Source organism: Pteropus alecto, unplaced genomic scaffold, assembly GCF_000325575.1.
Source record: "Pteropus alecto unplaced genomic scaffold, ASM32557v1 scaffold43, whole genome shotgun sequence".
NCBI lineage: Eukaryota > Metazoa > Chordata > Mammalia > Chiroptera > Pteropodidae > Pteropus > Pteropus alecto.
Window position 1 is genome coordinate 2008854 of NW_006435764.1, and position 24399 is coordinate 2033252.

Consider the following 24399-nt stretch of genomic DNA (forward strand, 5'->3'; position numbering starts at 1 on the left):
CTCGGCCTCACCCGACGGCCCGAGGCCTTGCCCGGGCTGCCCGGCGCCCTCCGCGTCCCCTCTACCGCACACACGCTCCCCAATGACATCCTCGCACCCGCAGTCCCGTTTTGGTGTCTGCTTTTTGGCGCACGCAGGTTGGCACTCGGGCCGAGTGGCGCATCCCCTCTGAATGACAGAATGAACGCTTTCATCTGTCTGGGTTCCTTTCCCTAGAAATACCAGAAATGAAACTGCCGGCCGTTCCCTGCCAGCGTCCCACGGCAGACAGGGGCGCGGGTGCCCCTCCCCCGCCTTCTCCGCCGGCGCCCTCGCTGTCCTCGTCTGCCGTGTGGGCCAGATGAGTGTCCCAGCAGCGAGGTCCCTCGGGAGCACGCTTACCTTGCCGGTCATTTCTGAAACCTCTCCGTGGCCTTTTGAAATAGCGTCGGCATGGTGACCTGGAGCTGTCCCCCGGCCACACACTGCGGCCCCCGCCATGGCTCATGATGCTCCAAGAGAGGGAGCTGAGTGGGGGACCATCGTTCCTCAGAACCACCCTGACCGGGCTGGTGTTTTTCAGAACCCGCTGGTGGGGACGGAGAAGCAAGACTGGTTCATCGGAGACGAGGCTCAGAACAGACGAGACAGACTCAGCATGCTGTGTCCCATCTCTAGGGCCACTGTCACCAGCTGGGACAACATGGAAAAGGTGGCCGCGGCTCCCTTGGGGGAGGGGGCTGCTCCCAGGGCTCCCCGCTGCCTCGGCGCCTGGGAAGGGGTTTGTCCCTCGGGCTCCCACGGTGATTCTCGTCCCTGTAGACACTGCGGGACGTGCCAACCACAGAGGTTCTGACTCAGAGGCCAGGGGCTGAACCGTCTCCACCACTTATTACCTTCGTCATTTTGGACACTTAACTTGGGAACAGTCCCCAGCCAGACCCTGAGGCCCTCTAGACAGCCCATGCTCCCCTTCCGAGGCTCACGGCCAAGTGCACGACCTGTGGCTTGCGCAAAGCCACGCTCCACCGTGGAGCTGCCGCTCCGGGCTGCGATTGCGCGGAGGAAGCCGCCCTGCGGCGGGGACAGCCCTGTCCACGCCTCACCGTGCCCCTCCCACCCCCAGATCTGGCATCACTCCTTCTACCAAGTGCTGCGCATCGCCCCGGAGCAGCACCCCATGATGGTCACAGACCCGCCTTTGAACACGGCGTCCAACAAAGAGAAGGTGTTGCAGGTCAGAGCCGGGGGGCTGGCGGGGCGGGAGCAGGCCGCAGGGAGGGCTCCCTCGGGACCCCACCTTCTCCTTGCTGGGCAGATCAAGACACCAGGGAGCGCCGGCCCTTCTGGCATTTTGGCAGCAGTGACGGCGACCCCAGAGGGCTCGCCAGGAGGTCGCGTTTGGGGGGGAAGGGGGCACGGGCTGGGGGAGGCGTTGACACCTTCCAGCTGCTCTCTGGGGTGGGGCGGATGTTCGTCCCTTGCACAGGAGTGTCCAGGAGCGTAAGTAAGTTGGCCGGGGTGGCGGGGTGAGTGGCTGGCAGACGTGCCCGGATCCACATGGTCTGGCTCCTGTCGTGCGCTGTGTCCTGCCTGGACGTCCAGCCCTGACTTAAATGCCCCCGGATGCCCTCATTAACCTCACCCCGGGCTGCCCCCACCCCTCCCCGCCGCCCACCCGGGAAAGAGCTGGTGGCGTGTGCCGATCGGATTGCGCCAGGGGCACTGGCTGGTGGAGCCCGTGAAGGGTGCAGACCGGTGAAGAAAGGTCGCCCCGGCCCCCGGCCCCCAGACGGCAGAGCCCTCCTCGGGGCTGGAGTGGGGTCCAGCGGGCTGGGGCTGCAGGGGCTGCCACTGGCCGCCTGTGTTTCAGCTACAGCGTCAGGCTTTGCCTAATGAGGGCTTCGATGAGCCAGCGAAGCACGCGGCGAGGCTCCTCCACCTGGCCCAGAGTGCCCGGAGCCCAGCGGTGCCTCCCCAGTGAGCGCTGACCCGTGAGCAGGCCCAGGGCCCACGGCGCCGCCTGCTCATGGAGGATCCTCACGCATCAGCACCGCATGTCAGCGCAGGCAGGAGCTGCCGCCCCACTTAAAACCAAGCCGCGGGGGCCGACGCGCCTCCCCGCCTGGACGGGCCGTCGCAGACGTGGGCCATCGCCATGCTCCGTGAGGACCCAGAGCCGGGACCCAGAGCCCGCAGCCTGGGAACCGCAGTTCCTGCTTCGAGAACACCAAGTGCCCAGTGAGCTGGGGAAAGATGAGAGAGACAAATGTCCCTCACCCCAAGGGAAGGGGCACCCCGGCTGTGTCAGGGTCCTGTGGAGAAACGGAATGTCGGTGACACAGAGATGGAGATTGGTGACAGGGAATTGGCTCATGCGATCACGGAGGCTGGAGCCCCCAGGAGAGCCGAGGGTGTAAGGCCCAGGCCAAAGGCAGGAGGCCGATGTCCCGGTTCAAAGGTCATTTCTTTTCTTGTCGGAGGAGGGTCAGGCCTTTGGTGCTCTCCAGGCCTTCGACTGATGGAACGAGGCCCACCCACCCTGCAGAGGGCTGTCTGCTTCATTCGGTGTCGCCTACTCGGTAACCCCCTCCAGAAACCCCCTCACAGACACGCCCAGAAGAGCAACCGTCCGAATGTCTGGCGCCCGCTCCCACGGCCCGGTCCAGGCGACACATGCCATCGACACGCACGCGAACCTAACTGTGTCAAGGTCCCAGCGGCTCACTCGCGTGGCGGCTTCCGTGAGGGTTCACTGAAGAGATCGCATACAGAGGCGAGCATGCGGTTCAGAAAGAAACACAGGACACTGCAGAGCTCCGGGCTAGGAACGGGGGGTGGTACCCCCAAAGCCGGAACAGCCACGGTGGTTCTGAGCACTGAGAGAGGACTGTCGCCAGGAAGGGCCACCAGGGAGGGCTGGCCACATCAGCGCTCCAGCTCCCCGGCCCCAGTCCCTCGGACCCTTCTGGGGGGCCCGTGGGCAGAAACAGTGGGTCTCCCAGGGGAAGGGGCCTGTGGCTACAGCGCAGGGCAGAGGGTGGCGCAGACAGGTGACGCTTCAGCAGGTGATGGAAGGCAGCCAGCAGCGGGGCCCCCGCCTCACCGGGGCTCCAGGAACGCCACCTCTCGGAGAGTAAGGGCCCCGTAGCGAGCCGTCGGTGGAGCACCCCCCAGCGGCCGGCTCCCAGCGCTGCCCCCTGGAGCAGGCTGAGCAGCGCGGGCTCGTGTCCTCCTGGGCCATGTCTGTATCGTAAGAGGGCCTGGGGTCCACGTGCCAGGAGAGAGGACGACGGGGAGCACCTGCTGGCGCCGGGCACCCCAGCACGCATGGCCTCGGGGGCGACTGGTCCTCTCGTTGTCTCGGTTTCTCATCAGAAGGATGACAAGGTGCCCTCCTGAGGGTCATCGTGGAAACAAAATGAGTTAGTGCCATAAAGCGCCCGTCACGGTGCTTAGTGTCTGCCGCGCGCTGGTTCCTGTTTCCGGTCCCCGGTTTCCCCGTCTGTGAAGTGGGGGTTTGCTTGCAGGAGTCCCAAAGATGCTGCCGGGCTCTGCGACCTCTGACCTTGCTGCAGCCAGGGAGCTGAGGGGGCTCTGCCTTCGTGAACAGGCAGGGGCGGTCCTCGTGTGCGTGCATGCTCTCCCTTCTTTTGGATAAGTCCCCAAGTCCCCACAGATGGCTGCCCCCTGGCAAGACGCTCAGTGAGTAACACGCTCACTGAGTAACATGCTCAGTGAGTAACGCTCAGTAACACACTCAGTGAGTAACATGCTTGTAAGTAACCCACTCAGTGGGTAACACCCTCAGTAACATGCTCTGTGCGTAAAATGCTCAGTGAGTAACACGTTCAGTGAAGGACATGCTTGGTGAGTAACATGCTCGGTGAGTAACACATAGTAACACAGTGAGTAACGCACTCAGTAACATGTAGTAACACACTCAGGAACACACGTAGTAACTCTCAGAGAGTAACACGCTCAGGGAGCAACATGCTCAGTGAGTGACTCTCAGTAACACGCTTAGCGAGTGACACACTCGATGGTGCGCCTGGCTGTGCGTGATGTCACTTTTTTAAAATGCTGCGTGTCCCAGTGTCGAGGTCTTTGCTGGGAGCCGCCTGATTACCCCAGAGCCAGGTACCAGACAACCAGGGACAGCCCTAATGCCCAAGAGCCTGAGAAATGATCCAAATAAGCCAAGCCACAGGGGTCTGAGAAGCCCCACGCTGCCGGCCATCGTGAGTTGCCCCGACTGCTCCAACTTGCTGTCACCCTGTCCCCAGGTGCAACCCCCGCGGCCCTGCCTGGCAGCCTTCTCTGGTTTGGAGCTGCACCTGACAATATCGGCCTCTCATTTCTCCGAGTGACACTCGGGTCCTGCCACCAAAAGGCCCTTTAACCTTATAGACTCAGTGTCGCCACATTGCAGGAGAAGCACCTGCTCACCAGGCACCTCCACAGGGCCTGTTCCAGCAGCCCGTGTCCACGCTGCGCCCTGCCACCTGCTCCCTCACATTCCTGTCCCCTGGTCTCTCATGTGGACAAGGGGGGCCCAATGTCACATACTTCGGGGGGGTCGCCATGGACAGCAAAAGCAAGGCCGCGCATCTCACCCGTCGCTCCTTCCGCCCTGGGCACAGTCGGTGGCCAGGACTCAGCTTGACCGAGCCACGTCCGGACGACGTGTCTGGCAAACAGTTAACACACAGCTGTTGGCTTTTGGTTTCCGTTGCTATGAAACCAGCACGTCCTCCCAAGTCTAAGTGTCGGAATCTCTGCCGAGCACGGAAAGCGGGAAAGGAGTCTGTTCCACGGAACAGAGGCGTAGGGAATTCCGCATCGTCTCCGCCGTGGTGCCCGTAGGGTGCCTGGGAAGGGCGCGAGCCCACCGTACGGCCTGGGGGACAGTTCCGGGGCCGGGCAGGCAGGGCTGGGATGGAGAGCGACAGGCTTCCTGGCCGCCTGTCTGCATCTGCCTGGGGAGCCCAGCGCCTCCCCCAGGAGGTCAGGCCGCCCCTCCTCTGCCTGCCGGCCTGGTGCCAGCGCCTCCGACGCTTCCCCGCAGATCCTGTTCGAGACCTTCAATGTGCCTGCCCTGTATTTAGCCAACCAAGGAGTCCTTTCTCTCTACGCCTCCGGCCTGACCTCTGGTGAGTGGCCCCTCCCCGTGAGCCCTGCCTGCCCCCTCTGGCTGCCCACTCCCTCCCTGCGAATAAGAAAAGAAAAATCCCCCAAACGCGCACCCGCTTTCCTCCCCACCCCCCGACTCACGCTTTTTCTCGACAGCTTTACTGAGGTGTGATCGAGGCATGAAAATGTCCCCGTGACTCAGCTGTGCAGTTAGATAACCGTCCGCACGGTCGAGGTCATAACACGTCTGTCGCCTACGAACGTCTCTCTCCCACCCTGACCGCCCACGTCGCCCCTCCCGTCGGTCCTGATGGACGAGTTTGCATTTTCCGGAATTTTGCCTCAATGCGACCGCGTAGTGTGGACTCACTTTTCCACTCGGCGTGGTTATTGGGAGCATTCGTTCGTGTCGTTTTTAATCGACAGGTCATTTCTCTTTATCACGGAGCCCCGGTCCGCTGTGCGAACGCCCCATGCTTTGGTTGGCTATTCACCCACGAATGGGTGAATGGAATTTGGGGTCTGTCCAGTTCAGGGTCATGATAAAGAAAGCTGCTGTGAACACTTACGTATAAGACTCTGCATGGACACGTGCTTTCGTTTCATTAAGGTAAATTTCCAGAAGGGAAATGGCTGGGTCATATGGCAGGTGTATGCTTAACTTAAAAAAAAAAAAAACGGAAAACACGGACACGTGCTTTCGTTTCATTAAGGTAAAGTTCCAGAAGGGAAATGGCTGGGTCATATGGCAAGTGTATGCTTAACTTAAAAAAAAAAAAAACAAAAAACTGCCAAACTGGTTGCCAGGTGGTGACGCGAGTCGCTTTGCGTCCCCGCGCACCGAGCGCGGGCGTTCCAGGTCCTCCCCGTCCCGGCCGGCACTGGCCGTGGTCAGGCGCGGCAATGTCTGCCACTCCAATGAGCGTTCGGGGGCGTCTCGCTGCGGTTTGGTTTGGTTTTTCCCTAACAACCAGTGACGTCGAGAGCCTTTTCTTGCGTTTATTCACCGTCCGTGTATCTACTGCAGTGACGCGTCCGTTCAAATGTTCCGCTCGATTTTTCGTTGGCTCCCTCATCTTTGAGTTTTGAGAATTCTTTCAGTATCGGGGATGTCTTTGAGCAGATATGTGTTCTGCAAATATTTACTCTGAGTCCATGGCTTGATTTTTCATTCTCTCACTGAGTCTTTTGAAGAGGATAAGTTTTTAATTTCAGTAAAGTCCAATTTGGCTTTGTGAGAATCTCGCTTTTGGTGTCATAGCTAAGAAATAAATGCCGAACTCACAGGCCTTCTGCTATGTTGTCTCCTAGAAGTGTTATAATTTTCAGTTTTACATGTAGTCCTGTGATCTATTTTGAATATATTTTTATATAGTATAAGGTGCAAATGAAGGGTTTTTCGTATGTATAGATGTTCGATTGTTCCCACGTTACTTGTTGAAAAGACGGTGCTTTCTTCATTCGGCTGCCTCTGCACATTTTTTGGAAAATCGGTTGTCCATACGTGTGGGTCCATTTCTGTACCCCGTATGGTGTGCCATCAAGCCACCGTGTAACTATAGGTTAATACGCAGTGTCTGCATTGCTGTAGCTTTACATGTCTTGAAATAACATAACGTTGGTGCTAACCTCTGGGCTCTTGTTTTTGATGATGTTTTTGCCATTCTGGGTTCTTCACATTTCCGTGTGAATTTCAGAAACAGTTTGTCAATCTACCGAAAAAGCCTCTTTGGGCTTCGATTGGATTTGCATTGAACCGATGGATTGATTTGGGGAGAACTGACACCTTAACAATATCGAGTCTTCCGGCAAACGAGGATAGTACGTACCTCCGGGGTGTTCTTTGATTTCTCCTGGCAGTGTTTTGTGGTTTATAGCACACAAATCACGCGTATCTTTTGTCAGATTGATCTCTGCTTCATCCTTTCTGATACTATTGTATATGATGTCTTTATTTCAATTTCTGATTGTTCATCGCTAGTATAGAGAAATATAATTGATTTTTGTATATCGATGTTGTATCCTGTTACCCTAACTAAACTCATTTATCCATGCTGGTAGCTTTTTTTTTGGAGATGTCATAGGATTTACTACTTAGGCATCGTGTTGTCCACAGATCATTTTCCTTCGTTTCCAAACTAGATGCTTCTTATTGTTTTCTTTTCTTGCTTGGTTGCTCTGGCAGAATGTCCAGCACAAACCCTGTCTCATTCCTGGTCTTCGAGAGAAAGCACTTGTCCCCACCACTGAGTATGGTGTTCGCTCAGTGTGACAGACTTGCTCAGTGAGGAAGCTCTTTTGTATTCTTAGTTCGCTGAGAGTTGATTTTTTTTTAATGAATGGATGTTAAACTTTGTCACATACATTTCTGCATCTATCGATATAATAATATGGATTTTCTCTTCTAGTTCTTTAATAGGTGAATTACAGCAATGGGTGTTTGTTAAAACAACCTTGCATTCTGGAGATTAAACCCACTTGGTCACGACGTATTATCCTTTTCATGTATCGTTGGCTTGAATTTGCTAAAATTGTGCTCAGGAGTTTTGTGTCTGTGCATGAGCCATGGTGCATGAGCCATGGTGGTCTGTAGTTGTCCTTCTTGCGATGTTCTGCCTCTTGGGGACCACCGTTCTTTGTCGCCTGATGTCCGGCATCTTGAAAACTGCCGTTTCCTGTGCTTTGTCCTCCTTGGTGGGAGTTCCAAGTGGGTGGGACGCCGGTCCTCGCTCCCCACCTTAGCTGGACGTGATACTCCTCCTGACTCATTCGGCTTCCTTTAAACTTCAAGTTCTTGATTCCCGGCTTCGACAGGTGAAAGACGTCAACTATCCAGACCCCCACTCAGCTCTGGATGGTTCCAGAAGATGCCATCCGCCCAAAACGAGGCCGTGTGTTTCCATCACGTGCCACATCCTTCGGGAGAGCTGGTTTGCCTTGCTGACCGAAACGAACGTGCTCTCCACTGCACGCGCGCTTCCGACACTCCGGGGCCGTCCAGAGGCTCCCAGTGTCCACATTAACACAAGCCGGTTCTTTAGAGAACAATGTGTTCATAGCAGAGTATAATCCTCTGACCTCTTTGGCAATTACTGCTAATACCTGTATGTCTGGTTTAGTAAAGAAGTCTGTAGGCTTCTTGTTCAAAATTGCCAGCCCTCGGTCTGACCCAGCACCCTGCCCTCGGACCCTTGGCCTTCCCCTCCGATTTCTTCCCCCGCTACCATCTCTTCCTGAAGACTCGACAACGGACAAGGGGTACCGTGCACTTTACATTGCGATGCCAGTGTTTTCTCTTGTCCAGGAACAACCATCGAATCCGGAGAAGGAATGACATACTTCGTGCCCATTGTCGACGGCTTTTCTCTGCCCCAGTCAACCATGCAGATGGACACAGCAGGCCAAGATTTAACCTTGTACCTCCTGCAACTGTTATCGGAGAAGGGGCACTCATTGATAAGCACAGGTAGGAAATTGCTGTTCTTGGCTGGACACATCAGTTCCTGGGGTATAATATTCTTTAGGGCTTCTTGAACCTATAGGCCTTAATTTGTAAAGCTAATGCTACTTGACCATCATCCAAGTTCTAAAAATAACCCATCTATGTATAAGGACATTTATTGGATTGATAATTAGGATGATGGTAATTATGATGGTGATGGTGGTGATGATGGTGATTATGGTGGTGACAATGATGATGGTGATGATGATGGTGATGGTGATGATGGTGATGATAGTGATGATAGTGATTATGGTGATGATGGTGATGATGGTGATGGTGGTGATGGTGGTGGTGATGGTGGTGGTGGTGATGGTGGTGGTGGTGATGATGGTGGTATTGATGGTGCTGCTGATGGTGATGGTGGTCATGGTGATGATGATGGTGGTGATGGTGCTGCTGATGGTGATGGTGGTCATGGCGATGATGATGGTGATGATAGTGTTGATGGTCATGGTGGTGATGATGGCGATGGTGGTGATGATGGTGATTATGGTGGTGACAATGATGATGGTGATGATGATGGTGATGGTGGTGATGATGGTGATGGTGGTGATGATGGTGATTATGGTGGTGACAATGATGATGGTGATGATGATGGTGATGGTGGTGATGATGGCGATGGTGGTGATGATGGTGATTATGGTGGTGACAATGATGATGGTGATGATGATGGTGATGGTGGTGATGATGGCGATGGTGGTGATGATGGTGATTATGGTGGTGACAATGATGATGGTGATGATGATGGTGATGGTGGTGATGATGGCGATGGTGGTGATGATGGTGATTATGGTGGTGACAATGATGATGGTGATGATGATGGTGATGGTGGTGATGATGGTGTTGATGGTGATGCTGGTGATGATGGTGATGATGGTGATGATGGTGGTGATGGTGATGATGGTGATGATGATGGTGTGATAGTGTTGATGGTGATGATGGTGATGATGGTGATGATGATGGTGATGATAGTGTTGATGGGGGTGATGGTGATGATGGTGATGATGATGGTGATGATAGTGTTGATGGGGGTGATGGTGATGATGGTGATGATGATGGTGATGATAGTGTTGATGGGGGTGATGGTGATGATGGTGATGATGATGGTGATGATAGTGTTGATGGGGGTGATGGTGATGATGGTGATGATGATGGTGATGATAGTGTTGATGGTGGTGATGGTGATGATGGTGATGATGATGGTGATGATGGTGTTGATGGTGATGATGGTGATGATGGTGCTGCTGATGGTGATGGTGGTCATGGCGATGATGATGGTGATGTTCCCGGGGAAGGAAAAAACCCTTTTGCGAGCTCATCTCATAGTCACATCCTTTCTATGCGGCTCTCTTCCTGTCCTGCACAGGTGACCGGGAATACATCCGGGACATGAAGGAGAAGTGTTGCTATGTGGCTTTGGACTTTGACAAAGAACAAGCGCAAGCCAACTCGCCTTCCTGCACACAGAAGTATCAGCTGCCTGATGGCCGGGAGATCAGCCTTGGGCCGGAAAGGTTCTTCTGCCCCGAAGCGCTTTTCCACACGGACCTCATAGGTGAGCCATGGGGTGGACTGAGGTGAGTCACATCCAGACAGATGGCTGGGCTCGCTGTCAGGAGAAGCCAGGGCGCTGGGAGGGGATTCTACTTTGAGCAGCATGTGGTAGCAATTTCAAAAGTTCCTCCTTATTAAGCACCTGCTATGTGCCTGTCACTTTGCTGCCCATTGTATGTGGGTTGTATCCTATAATCTTACCCCAAAACTCATATCATCCTGTTTTACAGATGAGGAAACCCATTAGGGAGGGTTAGGTGTTCGTCAAATGTGATTAGGTGGTGTGCTGGACTGCAAGTTGTTCATTATGTGTTATTTACACATCATTTATAAAATAATTTGAAAAATAGAAATTAAGGCAATTTGAGCATAAATGCAAAAAACAACAGATTTGGAGGTAGTTTCAAAGATGTGGCGAGTCTGCGGCCATGCCACCTTCAACAAGCCTGATCCCGTCTGATCTCAGAAGCTAAGCAGGGTTGGGCCTGGTTAGTATTTGGATGGGAGACCACCTAGGAAGACCAGGTGCTATAGGCATAAAAAATAAAAAAAATAAGGGATCGTAAGCTGACAAGGTCCTTGCAACCTGTGAGGTCAACCAACGGTTGCCTCACCTAAAAAAAAAAAAAAGAAAAGCGACGGTCCTAGAAATTTTAAACAAGCATCGAGTTGATTCCATCGTCTGGTAGGCACGGCAGAACAGGGGGAAATGGGCGAATTATAAAATTCCCGTGGATTGGGAAAATGAGGTGTGCAGGGTTGTCGGGGAACGCTAACTTTTCCCTGGAATCAAAATTGTAAAATAATCAGTTACACCCATAAGGGACGGAAAAAAGTGACGGTCCTAGAAATTTTAAACAAGCATCGAGTTGATTCCATCGTCTGGTAGGCACGGCAGAACAGGGGGAAATGGGCGAATTATAAAATTCCCGTGGATTGGGAAAATGAGGTGTGCAGGGTTGTCGGGGAACGCTAACTTTTCCCTGGAATCAAAATTGTAAAATAATCAGTTACACCCATAAGGGACGGGGGGTGGGGACGGTCAAAGGGACCTGACCACTCCCCCAGGGCTAGCACCTAGTAAGGACATGGCGTCTCTGCCTAGCGTAAGGGAGCTGGGCTCACCTGTTTCCCTATCAGATTGTGGTGGATGAAGGCTTAAAACCAGGCACGGGCCCCCCGGATATTAAGCGGATCCCTAAAGATGTCGCCAGGTGAAGTTCTTCACCCACGACATAGCAGGGTGTGGGCGGGTGGATGACGGTGGGAACAACCGTGACCGTGACAATGGCAGAGCATTCGCTGCTCACGCTCATTGGGCCAGGTGTGTCCTCAAGGGTTTCTGTGAATTCACCTTGCGGTCCTTATTCCAAGGTTAGCAGGCAGGAAATATGACAGATGGGAAAAATTAGGGACCGACAGGCACAACCTACCCCGCTCAGAATCTCCCAATGTTGACAGACAGGAATACAACTCACTTATTTTTTAAGGGCTGTTCTCATTATACTGGAGCTTATTTTTGGGGAGCAAAGGATGAGCCAGGAAAGGATGTTAGCGAGACTTACGGTGGGGGTCATTTTGCAATATATACAAATATCAAATCATGGGGTTGTACATCCAATATGACCATAACATCAATCACACCTCGATCAAGAATAAATAGAGAAAAATAAAAAAATAAGAGACAGGAATAATCAGTATAATTTTTCAAAGCCCACGTGAGCAAAGATACCACCTTAAAGAGATCCTTTTGTCAAGTAATTGATAGGAAGCCATTAAAAACTTAACAGTTGCCAGAACATTTGAATGTAAGTTCTCTCGGACGGAAGAGGAGAATTAATACTTTTTATGATTCAGTCATTAGCGGCTGAGTCCCGCGGCCGTGCCTGGTCTGTTGACACCCACGCGGGCCTGGAGGTGGGGGTGGATCCAGAGCTGTCTGAGACTCTGGGGACCCTGGGCGGGTGGCCGGCCGAGCCTCGGGCCCCCAGCTCTCGCCCCCTGTGCCCGCCCTGACAGGGAGAAACAGCCTGGGCATCCACATGACGGCCTTCCGCAGCATCAGCTCCTGCAACCCCGCCCTCTGGAAGGTTCTCTTCCGGCACGTGCTCTTGTCCGGGGGCACCGGCTCCTGCTTGGGCTTGAGGTTCCGGATGCAGAGAGAACTCTCCGCCCTAGTGTCCCCTCTGATCAACGTGAAGGTGCGTCCTCACAGCCGCGGGCAGGGGCTGTCCGGGTCGTCTCGTGGATGTTTCTGGTGGTCTCTGAGGGGCCGGGAACAGGCCAGGTGCTGGGGGAACATCGGAAAACAACAGCGACACAGTCCTGGAGCTCGCCTGCCAGTGCGGGGGAGGCGACAGCGCAGGTCCCGAGCCGCAGACGCCCTGCTGCGTTGGAAGGGGCTAGAGACGGGGAAGCAGGTCGGGGGGGCGGGGCTGAGTTTTGGGTTGGGGGTCTCCTGGGAAAGGTGGTGGGAGTGAACAGCCCTGCGGCAGCCCAGAGGTCCGCTTCCCAGGGGAGCGCTGGGAAGGCTGGCTGGGCTGACAGAGGGAGAAGGGGGGACCCCATCAGGGGGGGCCCGTAAGGCTTTTCCCCTGAGAGGAACTGGAAGCCGCCAGGAGGTCTGAGCAGCGCAATGACCGCGCCTGGCCGGGCCGCGGAGAAGGGCTCGCGCTGTGGGCCGGCAGTGGAGCTATGACTCGGGACACGTGCTGGCGGCACAGGCCAGCAGGGCAGAGGCGGGGGGTGTGACCGCGCCTGGCCGGGCCGCGGAGAAGGGCTTGGGCTGTGGGCCGAGCTATGACTCGGGACATGTGCTGGCGGCACGGGCCAGCAAGGCAGAGGCGGGGGGTGGTCCAACTCCAGACGCACGCCGAAGTCCAAGGCCACAGGGTTTGCAGGGAGGTCGACGCAGGCTGTGAGGGACAGGAGCCGGGAACGTCTCCCGGGGCAGCAGCCTGGACAACCGGGGACATGCAGGGGCCGCCGTGTGATGGGCCAGATGGCGGGAGGAGCAGCTTCGGGGACACGTGGGGCGGTCCTTTGGACACGTGCAGTTTGAGGGGCCTCCGATCCGTCAGAGAACAGATGTCGGGGTGGGCTGGGCGTGCCAGGCTGCTGGGGCACATCGTGGAGCCGTCGTACAGACAGACGGGGCCCAGGGAGGGGTGTGGACAGATGGGGACGGGGACTGAACTTGAGCGATCCCGCAGAGGGAGGGACGGGGAGGCTGAGTTTCGGGGTGGGGACGCAGAAGGCTGTCCTCCTGGCTCGGTCCCCGGAAGGCCTGGTGTTCGGTTTTGTGTGTTTGTTTAGCTAAGATGCAGGCGGGTAGGTGACCCGTCCAGGGTGACAGCCCGTCGATGGCAGAAAAGACGTAACGGAGGACCCGGGAGTCTGGCGACGACTCTCCTGCCTGCGTGAGGCCTGACCCTGAACATGCTCCCATCCCCGTCCCCCCACCACGTGCCTTTATTTTCTTCCCTTAAAAATTCAGCAACATTTCTTCTCTTAACCAATACCATGCTGAGCACGCTGGTGCCACAGAGCCAGCACGGGCCCGCCCTGTCCCCACCTCCGCCCCCTCCCCGGGCGTCCTGGACCCTCGGCCCAGTCCCTGACTGCAGCCACGCTGTCTGTCCTGTTTTAGAGAAACAAACGCATTCTATTGTGATACCCCAAGCGCACTGAGGACCGTCGGTGAGCAGGCCAGGACAACTGTCTGACCTCGAGCCAGTGAACCTGACCCTCCGAGGTCAGCGGTCCTGCCTGGCAGAGGGGCGTGGCCATGTTTGCCGCCCCCCAGCCCAGAGCAGCCCCCACCCGGACGGGAGGAGGGCGCACTCGACAGACAGACATCAGACAGACAGACATCAAGCAGGAGGGAGGACGTCTCCAGAGACGCTGACGCCCACGTGCAGAAGGGATTTCTCTGGGGGATTAGAGAGAGCACTTGCGGGTTTTTTTTGTTTTTGCCTTTTTTGTTTATCAGCATTTTCTAATTTTTCTAAAAATACCTATGGCTTACGCATGGATGCTATAGAAGTGTACACGCATCACGGATTTTGAAGTGAATCTGAGGAAGCTACCGGCGGAAGGATGCGGACCCCTAAACATCTTTAAAGGGCAGAGGAAGCTGTATTTTTCGGGGGAAGAAATGACTGCCCAGGAAGTTCCTTCAGGAGCTGATACTTTGTGTCCCCAATTTACTGTAGTGTTTTGACTCTGCTTTGTGTCCCCAATTTAGTGTAGTGTTTTGATTCTGGTTTCTCTCCCTCTCTTGCCCACCCCCTCCCTTCCCCCACCGCACCTCTTTGACCCCACGCAGGTGTCTACCTGTCCCTATTCCGTATACGGCGCCTGGGTCGGTGGCTCCATCCTGTGCTCACTCTCTACCTTCAAGGACATGTGGGTCACCAGCATCGAGTATAAGGACTGTGGTTCCTCCGTCATCGGCAGGAGATCCTTCTGATTTGTGGCTTTCTGGACCCTGTCACCTGTCCCATCAGCGTCACCTGTAGGCTGAGCCTCGGCTGGCTGCACTAATCAGCGTTCAGAACCAACTCACACGTGAGGCGGGCCCTTCCTCTCCCAGGCTTCAATAAAAAGAGTCATCAAGGCTTCAGCATCCTGGGGAATGCTCCTGGGGCCCTCATCACATTCATGCACAGTAATCATGGGGAGGGCATCTCCGGGGTGCCTGTGTGCATCGGTCAGGATGGCTGAGCGGTGCTGCAGTAACAAACACCCCCCTAAATCTCAGCACCATAAAACCAGTCTCCTCCTCACCCATGCTGCTTGTCCATCGAAGGTCAGTGGAGCTCCCCACTGCATCGTCCTCACCCCAGAATCCAGCCGACGGAGCGACACCATCTGAAACACTATCATTCGTTGTGGGTGAGCTCGGAGTGGCCTGTCCTTGGCGACAACGTGCCCCAGCCCAGAAGGGGCCCGCGGCACATTGGCTCACAACTAAGTGGTCGGAACAAGCCACGTGGCCCCCGACAACATGAGGGGCCGGGAAGGGCCGTCCTGCCTTACAGGAAGAAGGGCACAGACACTCTGGTCCCACGGGGCACAGTTAGGATGCTCCCAGAGCACACACGACCGAGGGGCGTTTCGTTCCTTCAACAATTTAATACTCAAGACGTGGCAATTTCATGAGGCAGCAGCGGGAGCTACGAGAAGTTCATCACCTTGACCGAGGCCATGGAGACGGTGACAGGGAGTGTAAATCTGCCGGTGACGCCGCAGGGCTGCCAGAAGCTGCGCACAGAGAGGACACAGGAGCGAAGTGACCGCGGACAGCAGAGCCGCCGCCCCCGGGCTGGAGACACAGGTTTGCAGTGAGGAGGGGCGGAGCTGTGGGAGAGCCCCATAGGCACGCGGCTCATGCGGGTTCGGGCCGCCGAAGGCAAAGAGCAAATTCCACCAGCGACATAGGCAGGGTGACAGACCCAGGATGCTACTTAAATTTGAATTTGGTTTGGTTTTTTAATATTGATTTACGTATTTATTTATTTAATTTTTTTTAGGCGAGGCAACCCTTGGTCAACCTCACAGATTGCGAGGACCTTGTCAGCTTACAATCCCTTATTATTTTATTTATTTTTTATGCCTACGGCACCTGGTCTTCCTCGGTGGTCTCCCATCCCAGTACTAACCAGGCCCGACCCTGCTTAGCTTCCGAGATCGGACGGGATCAGGCACATTCAGGGTTGCATGGCCGTAGACAAATTCGAATTTAGAAATACAACCAATAACTTTAGACTGAGTATGCCCCAACCATTACACACGCTTTGATTTCCTAAATCTAGCCACTCTGTGTAAAAGAAAGAGGCTCCGCCGAGCACTGGAATTCTCACCCGCAGAGCTGTCACTAGAAAATAAGGGGACGAATCCCACGAGGGTGAGAGGAAGAGTTATATTGAACCAAAAATCCACTACCTAGTCCAACTGGGGTTGAAATGGTGGGAAAAAATACCTTGGCGACAGGCAAAGGCTCAGAAAACTTCCCACCAACAGGCCCTCTCTCAAACCGCAAATCTAAGATTCTGAGATGGAACTCAAACAAGCCGAGAAAAAGAAACAGCCACGATAAAGACGCTAACCCAGCTTAGAGTTTAACGCAGCATTCGTAAAATTAAGAGCAAAAAGTCTCAGACGATCTCAGAAAGTGGGGCGGCTTAGAGGTAGGAAGGAGAATGTGGAATTATGGAAAATACATCAATTAAGTCTAGATAGGAAAGAAGCAGCTTAGAGGTGTGTGTTTCTAGTTCAGGGGATAGTAAGCCACTGCACCCTGCGGACTGAGTCTCAGTGTTCTAGGTCTGTTTACTCCCCCTGATGTGAAGTGCTGGCCGGTGCTTCTTCCCTGCCCCGGGAAATTCACGCAGGGGAAATTCACGCAGGGGACCGGCACCTTGTAGCAGCCACTGCTACATTTCAAAGTAATATTCCTATCGTGGATCGAACACCGCTGCAGATGTCAAACATTGGTTTGCTTGCTTTTTCAGTCATCAGATGTTTCTAATTTTCTCTGGCCTGAAAACAAGTATCAGTCTTTCCGTAAATTTGGAAACGTTAGTGAAACTTGCTTGCCATTGTGTTTCTGGCACATAAGATAGTCCAATGTGACCCTCTCACCCGCTGCTCTCAGGCTCAAACCACACAGACACCCCTCCCCTTGATAGTGAACTTGGCTGGAGGCGATGGCAGGTGGACGTATAGATCAGGGTAGCAGACCTTAGTGTAATGATGCCTTCGGTACCTGTACGTGGGTGATGGGATCCGGAGGGGAGCTAAGGCAGGGGAGCCTGTGCCCTTTGTAATTTTCTCAATTTTGCACCATATGCATGAAACTTAAAAAAAAAAAAAATTCTTTTGAGTAACTTAAGGGTAAACAATGGGAAAATAGCAACAAATGGGACATATGTAACATGAAATAACACAAGCAAGTTGAAGATGAGGTGATGAATATGCCAGAAAAAAAATGAGAACAAAATAAGCAGATGTCAAAGAAATAAAATTCAAGCAAAATCATTAGAAGAATCAGAGTTATTTCATTGACACAGGCGAGGGGCGGCCAGCAGAGCGTGAGTCGCGCGTCGCTCACCTTTGGGGTGCACATTGCTCCAAAGAACATCAGGCAAAGGGAACGAGGTCTAGAACGTGCCGAGAACACCTTCAAACCGGGACGAATGTGCCCCAAACCGAACTCCTCATTTCTGCCCCAGTAAATGACAGCGCCATTCACCGGGGCGTCAGCCACCATCCTGAAAATCACCCCGACTTCTCTCTCATACATGAAGCATCAGCACGTGAGTCGACATGCCCTCCGTCGGGGGTCGGCAAACCTTCTGAAAAGGGCCGATGGTAAACCCTGTCAGCTTTGCGGGCAGCACGGTCTCTGTCACAGCTGGTCAGCTCTGCCCCGTGGAGCCACAGCTGCCTCAGACAACGGGTAAATCAACCCGTTTTCCTTACCTCCCGTGATGGGTATTCCCTTCTGACTTTCTACCTCGCGTTTTTGTTTGTTTGTTTGTTTTTACTGCCTTTCTGAGACTTCTTTTCTTCCTACCTGCCTTCTATCGGACTGACTGCATTTTCTTTACTCCTCTGCAGAGCTGGAAGTAGACATGTTTTTTCTTTTAGAGGTCACCTTAAAATCTCAACAGGCTCACTCGACTGACAAAGTCTGAGATTACCTATCACCACCACCGATCCGGGCACCGCGGCCTGCTTTAGTTACAATCCCTCCTCCCAGTCTGTATTTCTGTTTCGTGTTTTCATTTGACGTGGTTTCGTCCCTTTAAAAGTCCTTTCAGCCAGGGTCTGCTGGTGATAAACTCTTGTCTATCCGAGAATGTCCATGTTCTGCCCACACTTTAAAAAGATTATGTTGAGGTATATATAATTCACGTACCATAAAATTCACCCACTCGAAGCGTGTAATTCAGTGTTTTATGACGTATTCAGAGGTGTGCATCCGTCACCGCGATCTAAGCTTGGAACGTGTTCATCCCCCCAGAAGGAAACCCCAACCCCCTCAGCCGCCACCCCCATCGGCCCCGCCCCCAGCCCCGGCCACCACCTTTCTGCTCTCTGTCTCCGTGGGTGTCCCTATTCTGGACGTGTCCTGTGCATGGAATCACGCAGGACGTGGTCTTTTGCATCTGGCTTGTTCTACATCCTGGAATGTTTTCGGGTGCTTCCCTGTTGGAGCATGAATCAGTAACTCATTCTTCTTCATGGCCGAATAATATTCCAGCGTACGGCTGGACCGTCGTGTGTATTCACGGACCCTGGGTGCAGACACGTAGGCACCACCCACGTGCGGACCTCCACTAGCCGCTCTCTCCCTGCTGGGCTCCCTTTCCCAGGGGAGCTGCTGGGCAGGGAGCCTTTGATGGGGGAGGGGGAGGGGAGCAAGAGCTTATGAAAGTCCCACCTGCCCATACCATAGCCAGGCCCGAACCACAGCAGCAACACTGACCAAGGACAAGATGGCATTAGCCCTGGGTCATCGGGGAAGGAGCTGGCCCTTCGCCCCACCCACCCTGGAGCACCCAGTTCAGCAGCGAGGGCGGGGGGTGCGGTACACAGGCCTTTCATTTCCCGACCCTCAGCTGCTCCGCTGGCAGACGTCGGGGCCGGCACGGTGGGAGGGGGGCATTGCGGGAGAAAGCCCTAGAACCAAATATGACAGTGACCCTGTAAAGCAAACAGGACCAAGTCGTCGAAAAAATATCGAGGCTGCCCCGGCCCGAACGAGGCGCACCTTGCTTTCGGCCAGCCCCGGGCCAGGCGCCTCCGTGGGTCGCCGCCCTCGGCCTGCACTGTGACCACGGACGAAGGCGCTGCTTTGATGTCCCCACATCAGAGAACTCGAAATGTCGCACAGCTGAGGCTTCAGCCCGCCTGGGTCGCGTGCGCAGTGGAGACGGGTCTGAGTGGCGTTAGCGTGGGAAGGAGCAGGGTCTGACAGCGTGGTCAGAGGCAATTACTGGACAAGCAATCCATATTTATGTCCCACTGAGTCGAGAGCCCTCAATAATGGGTCCCCCCCACCCCCCACACACGCACCAGGGAGCGGGCTCGCCCAGGCTCTCTGACGGTTCAATTACCAGCATTCAGCAAGTGATTTACCTCGCCGCTTGAGAGTGAGTTTGTCCTATTAAATAAACAACAATTAGTGATCCTAATAGTCTATTATGACTTAATTAGATGCTGAAATTGCTTTGTTAAAAGCCAATCGGGGTGAGTAAGGGTAGACTCAGCCTCTAGATGGCTCCTGGGGACTTGGTCCTCAGCCTGGCCTGGGTGCCCAAGATCAGCCCAGGCTGTGCCAGTCCAGGGGCAGCTCAGACCCCGGGGCAGTCATTCCCCAGGCCAGCCTGACTTCAAGCCTCAGATTATGGGGCTCGTTATGCTCCAGGCCGGGCAGCAGCAGTGGAGGAGGGGGCGGGAACGTTGCCCGCACCACAAAACTGGTGGACGCACCTGGGAGGATGGGAGATGCGCGGCCCAGTCACCATGGCAACTCCGGCTGACCATCAGCCAATCAGCCGCCAACTGCCAGATGTGGGCGTGAACCAGCTGACCACCAGCTGACCATGGACAGCCAATGGCCAGCAGAGGGACCGCCCAGCTGGGCCCAGCCCACTTCATTCGAGCTAATAAATGGTGGGGATTTCCAGCCACGGGGTTGTGTGGTCCCCTGACCTGCTCTGCGGCTGGGTTTCCGCTAGGCCTCTGGTGACATTAGGAACGAAAGAGCGGGACTCCCCGCTCTCAGGCGACTAAGTCGTCACACCTGGAACAGGAGTTTGCAGTGCGGACCGACTACGTGCGTGGCGGCAGTCTTCTGGAACCTTCTTCTCAGTCCAAAAGCGGCCGACAGTCGCTGACGCTCCAAGGGCCACGCACGCTTGGTCCTTTGGTGTAAAAGCCACACTGCGAGGCCGGCTGAGAGGCAGCCTCGTCTGGCACACGTGTCCATCACGGTCAAGGACTGGGGGCTGGCAGGAGGTCGGGGTGCCGGGGCGAGTGTCCCCTTCTCCGTCTGGCCAGCGTGGCCCAGCGGCCTTGACGCTTCACTGGGTGAACCTGGGCTTGAAGTCCAGCCCTGCCACTCAGCGTGGACACGAGCCTGGGCAAGTTGCGTCCCCTGTCAGAGCCTCTGCTTCCTGGCCGGCCACGCAGGCTGATGACCGCAGCTCCCGCCGCTCCGTGCGCACGCGCCGGGGTCGGCTCTGTCCGAGAGGCAAACGGAAGGTGAGCAGAGGGCTGAGCCTGAGTAACGGCGGTGGGCGTCCTTGCCTCAAAAACCGGGGAGACGCCAGGGGTGGCCCCGGAGGCCACCGTGCCAAGCGAGCTAAGCCAGACACAGGACAAGCTCTGCACGATCTCACTTTCTGTGGAATCCCACAAAGTCTAACTCAGAGAAGCAGAGAATGGAAACTGTGGAGGTGGGGAGATGCTGGCCAAATGCCACAAAGTGGCTTCGGTGGGGGCGGCCCACCCGCGGTTCGGAGCCCGCCAGTAGGGGTCGCCCTGACTCAAGGCTGGCGGCGGTGCCCTGTCCCACCCGGGTGTGTGGGAAGGGACCACAGTGCGCCCAGCTCAGCGTGGCGGCCCCTGGGAGCCCGCTGCGTGCGTGAGCGTGTGTGTCTGCGTCTGCGGCCTTCACAAGCACGTCCCCGACAGCATCCCAAGGTCAGAGCAGCGGGGGCAGCTCGGGCCAACAGGGTCACTGCACCCACCCTGGGGGGAGGCGCGGCCTTGCTGGGACTCAGTTTCCCCAGCCTTCACGGAGCACAGCACAGGTCGAGCGGGGCGTGGCGAGCCTGCGGCCTCGTCCCTCGAGGAACGCCCGCTGCGGTCACTGTGGGTGGCATCGTGGTTGTCTTTCATTCCGCAAACGTTTCAAGGGAGGGCCTGTCGAGCGCCAGGCCCTGTGTCACTGGAGCCGGAGAGGGACACCAGCCGCCCCGTGCAGCTCCCATGGAGGACAGCCACGTGAGGGGGGCCGCTGCTGGGGGCCGGGACAGGGAAAGCCTCCAGTTTTTCCGAGGCTTCCTCCCCGGTGACAGCACCCCGTCGGCAGGCTCTGTCCCCTCCCAGCACCTGTGCCCTTTGCCGGCCCCGACTCCTGTGCCAGCCCCTTCGTGACAGTCTCAGCACTGTGAGGGCCCTGACCCACGGACGCAGGCAGCGACACTGGTCAGACTTGCATTCCAGAACAACTTTCCTAGCGGGTGGTTTGGAGGCAAGGCCGAGGCAGGCGGGCACTGTGGGGACCATTTCTGGCCATCTCAGTGACAAGCCCGGGCCACAGCGGTCCAAAGCCAGGGGCCCCTTCCTCATGGAGCTGGGGCTGAGAGGAGGCAAGAGGCCTCTGGACGGTCTCAGGTGAGGAGCACAGGTGTTTCAGCCTCTGGTTTCAACCAGCAATTCTGTGTCTGGACCGTGCTTCATCCACCTGCGCTGACGGCCAGGTGGCTCGGGCGTCCCAGCCCTGAGGGGCCCAGCGTTCCCATCTGCACGTTTCTTTCTGGTCCTCCGGGGACTCGGCAGCCAGCCTGTCCGGTGCCCAGCACAGCCCGGGGCGCGGGGAGAGCTCCGGTGTGCGCCTCCTTTCCCTTGCCCTTCTCTGCAGACCATCAGCTGTCCCTCATCCCAGGTCACAGCCATGGACACGCACAGGCCGGTGGGGGCTGGGGTCCAGCGCTGCCCTCGGAGGCAGGTTTTCTCCTTTTTATGCTCCAGGTTTAACTTAGATTCCCCCGAGAAGGCGGCGGGCGCCACAGGTCCAAGGCTCTGAACGACTTCCCGGGAAACTGAGCAGCCTGGTGCTTTTCCTTCATTTAAGTCACCATCTTCCATGGGTCGAGAAGTCAGGACATGACTCTCTGTCCCCTGCAGAGTGGCCTCACTTTTCACTCTGCGACCCTCTTCCTCATACTGAAGTAGAGACACCTGTGATGGAGGGACCGATGAGATGAATGGGGAATCGATGGATGATGAATGGATGGATGGATGGATCAATGGATGGATGGTGGATGGATGGATGATGGATAGAGGGATGATGATAGATCAATGGATGGATGATGGATGGATGGATGGATGGATGGATGGATGATAGATGGATGATGATAGATCAGTAGATGGATGATGGATAGATGATGGATAGAAGGATGAACGGATGGATGATGGATGGATGAATGGATGATGGATAGAGAAATGGATGGATGGATGGTTGGGTGATGGATGGATGGATGATGGATGGGTAGATAGATAATGGATACAGACAGACAGGTGGATGCCATGAAGAAGACCAGTCCTGCCCTCCTGGTGTTTCCCCTGAGGCTTCTCTTGATGAATGTGATGTCGAGGTGCGTGTGGCTCTAATAACAGGGCAACTGCACTTGCCCGGATGCCCTTTGGCACCCAGGCCGGGAGAGCCAGCCTGCGCTCACGCACTCCCCCAGCCTCTGCTGTGTCACATCCGCTGCCATTGCACTGGCCAAAGCGAGTCACGCGGCCGAGCCCAGGTCGAAGCACGGAGGAGCAGACCCGCTCCTGTGAGCGGGAGAACCCCAGGGCCCGGCGCGAGGCGGCGGGCTTCTGGACGGGGCAGGGCGTGCGGCCGTGTTTGCAATCCGTCACCTCGGGCCTCGGGCTGGGCTGGATCCGGGGATTCAGGCAGTATCTTTGGGGTTCGGTCTTGCTCCCCACCGTGGCTCTGCTTCTTGCTTTGTGAGATCCACTCTCAGACTGGCTCTCGGTGGCGTAGCAAGTTGGCCGCCAGCCGCTCTGGGACCCCAGCTTCCCGGCATCGGCCGAGTGGTATAAAGGGCCGTCCACCCGGGGTTCTGAAGGGCGCCCTGGCACGGCCTCCCCCTGGCTTTGACCGGCTCACGTGCCCGTCTTGAGCAGACTGTGTTAGGGGACGTGATGCTCTGATGGCCTCCTTCAGGGGCCAGGAGGGAGAGGGGACAGCGGAGGGGAGCAGCGTGGTTGGCTGAGAAGACCAGGGGCCAACACCAGAAGCCAGAGGGCGCCAGTGTGCAGCGAAGCGGGCGCCCAGGGAGCGCTGGGCGGCCGCGCAAAGTGTCTGTCCGTATGTTCTGCCTGTTTTCATTTGGGTTGTTTGTCTTTTTGTTACTGAGCTACGGCGTTCTTTACATAGGCTGGATACGATGTCATTGCTAGTTAGACATTTTGCGAATATTTTCTCCCAGCCTGTGGCTTTCATTTTTCAATGTGAGGAACAGAGTTTTTGAATTCGATAGAGGATAATAATTTGCCTTTTTTTGTTGTTGTTATTGCTTTCTGTGTCCCGTCTAAGAAACGTTTTGCCTATCTCCAAGTCACAGAGATAGTCTCCTGGTGCTTCTTGTAGAGGCTTACGATTTTGTTTGTTTGTTTGTTTGTACACTTAGAACTATGATCTCTCTTGATATAATGTTTGTATATAATGCGAGGTCGAGGATGAGTTTCATTTCTCCCAGATAGGTGCCCGGTTATCCCAGCACACCCAAACTACCTTCTGCGGCCACAAAGGAATTAAATTAAAACTCAGTAACCGGAAGACGTCTAGAAAAACCCAAGCATTTGAAAGTTAAGCAACGCATTTCTAAATAATGCACGAATCAAAGGAGAAATGACAAGAAAAGGCAGAGAAAAGAGGAGACAGCCCTCGTGGCCACCCGCACTGCAGCTGTGGTGTCCCTCCCTCCAGCCACACCCTCCGTGTTGGCCCGGAGTCTCCGTGACAGAGACGTAAGCTCCGTGCCATCCCCAAAGCACGGCAAGAGTCTGCGTTTTCTGTGTCGTTCAGTGGACTGCTCAAGAAAGCCGACCAGTCTCTTTCTTCCAGGACCCTGGAATGAATGATCTCCTTGCCTGGCCTCGGGGGCCCCGGTGACGCTGGTGGCGTCAGGGGCCCCTCGCACGGACTTGGCGGAGGGCTGAGTCGAGATGGAAGTCGTGGCAGGTGCCGTCGCAGACCCAAGGGCCCGGGTGGGCGATCTGGGCCGGCACGTCTGCTTGCACACCACCTATTTCGAGAAACGGGGCCATCAAAAATAGAAAGGCCCTAATTTCACAGCCTGAAACTCTCGTCCAGCGAGCCGGTAATAAGCTAAGACAATGACTCCCTATCCTGTGACACTTTCACAATGGAATCTTTTTTTAAGTACTTCGAAATCTTGGAGGAAAAAAAAAAT

General features: G+C 55.4%; 1 protein-coding gene, 1 non-coding gene and 1 pseudogene across 2 annotated transcripts in view; 2 read left to right on the forward strand and 1 right to left on the reverse strand.

Moving 5' to 3' along the window:
• Positions 1-14639, forward strand: part of LOC107195265 (actin-85C-like) — a 15877-nt gene extending 1238 nt beyond the window's left edge. The window contains exons 2-8 of the mRNA XM_015588672.1: positions 563-691; positions 1106-1216; positions 5048-5132; positions 8417-8578; positions 9981-10169; positions 12188-12369; positions 14496-14639. Coding sequence (XP_015444158.1) covers positions 563-691; positions 1106-1216; positions 5048-5132; positions 8417-8578; positions 9981-10169; positions 12188-12369; positions 14496-14639 — 1002 coding nt within the window. The remainder of the gene's footprint in view (positions 1-562; positions 692-1105; positions 1217-5047; positions 5133-8416; positions 8579-9980; positions 10170-12187; positions 12370-14495) is intronic.
• Positions 10587-10705, forward strand: LOC112479300 (annotated as a pseudogene).
• A 1143-nt stretch (positions 14640-15782) lies between the features above and the next one.
• Positions 15783-15901, reverse strand: LOC112479325. The gene has a single exon (XR_003046156.1). It is a non-coding gene; the product is annotated as a 5S ribosomal RNA (ribosomal RNA).
• Between the last annotated feature and the right edge of the window lie 8498 nt (positions 15902-24399).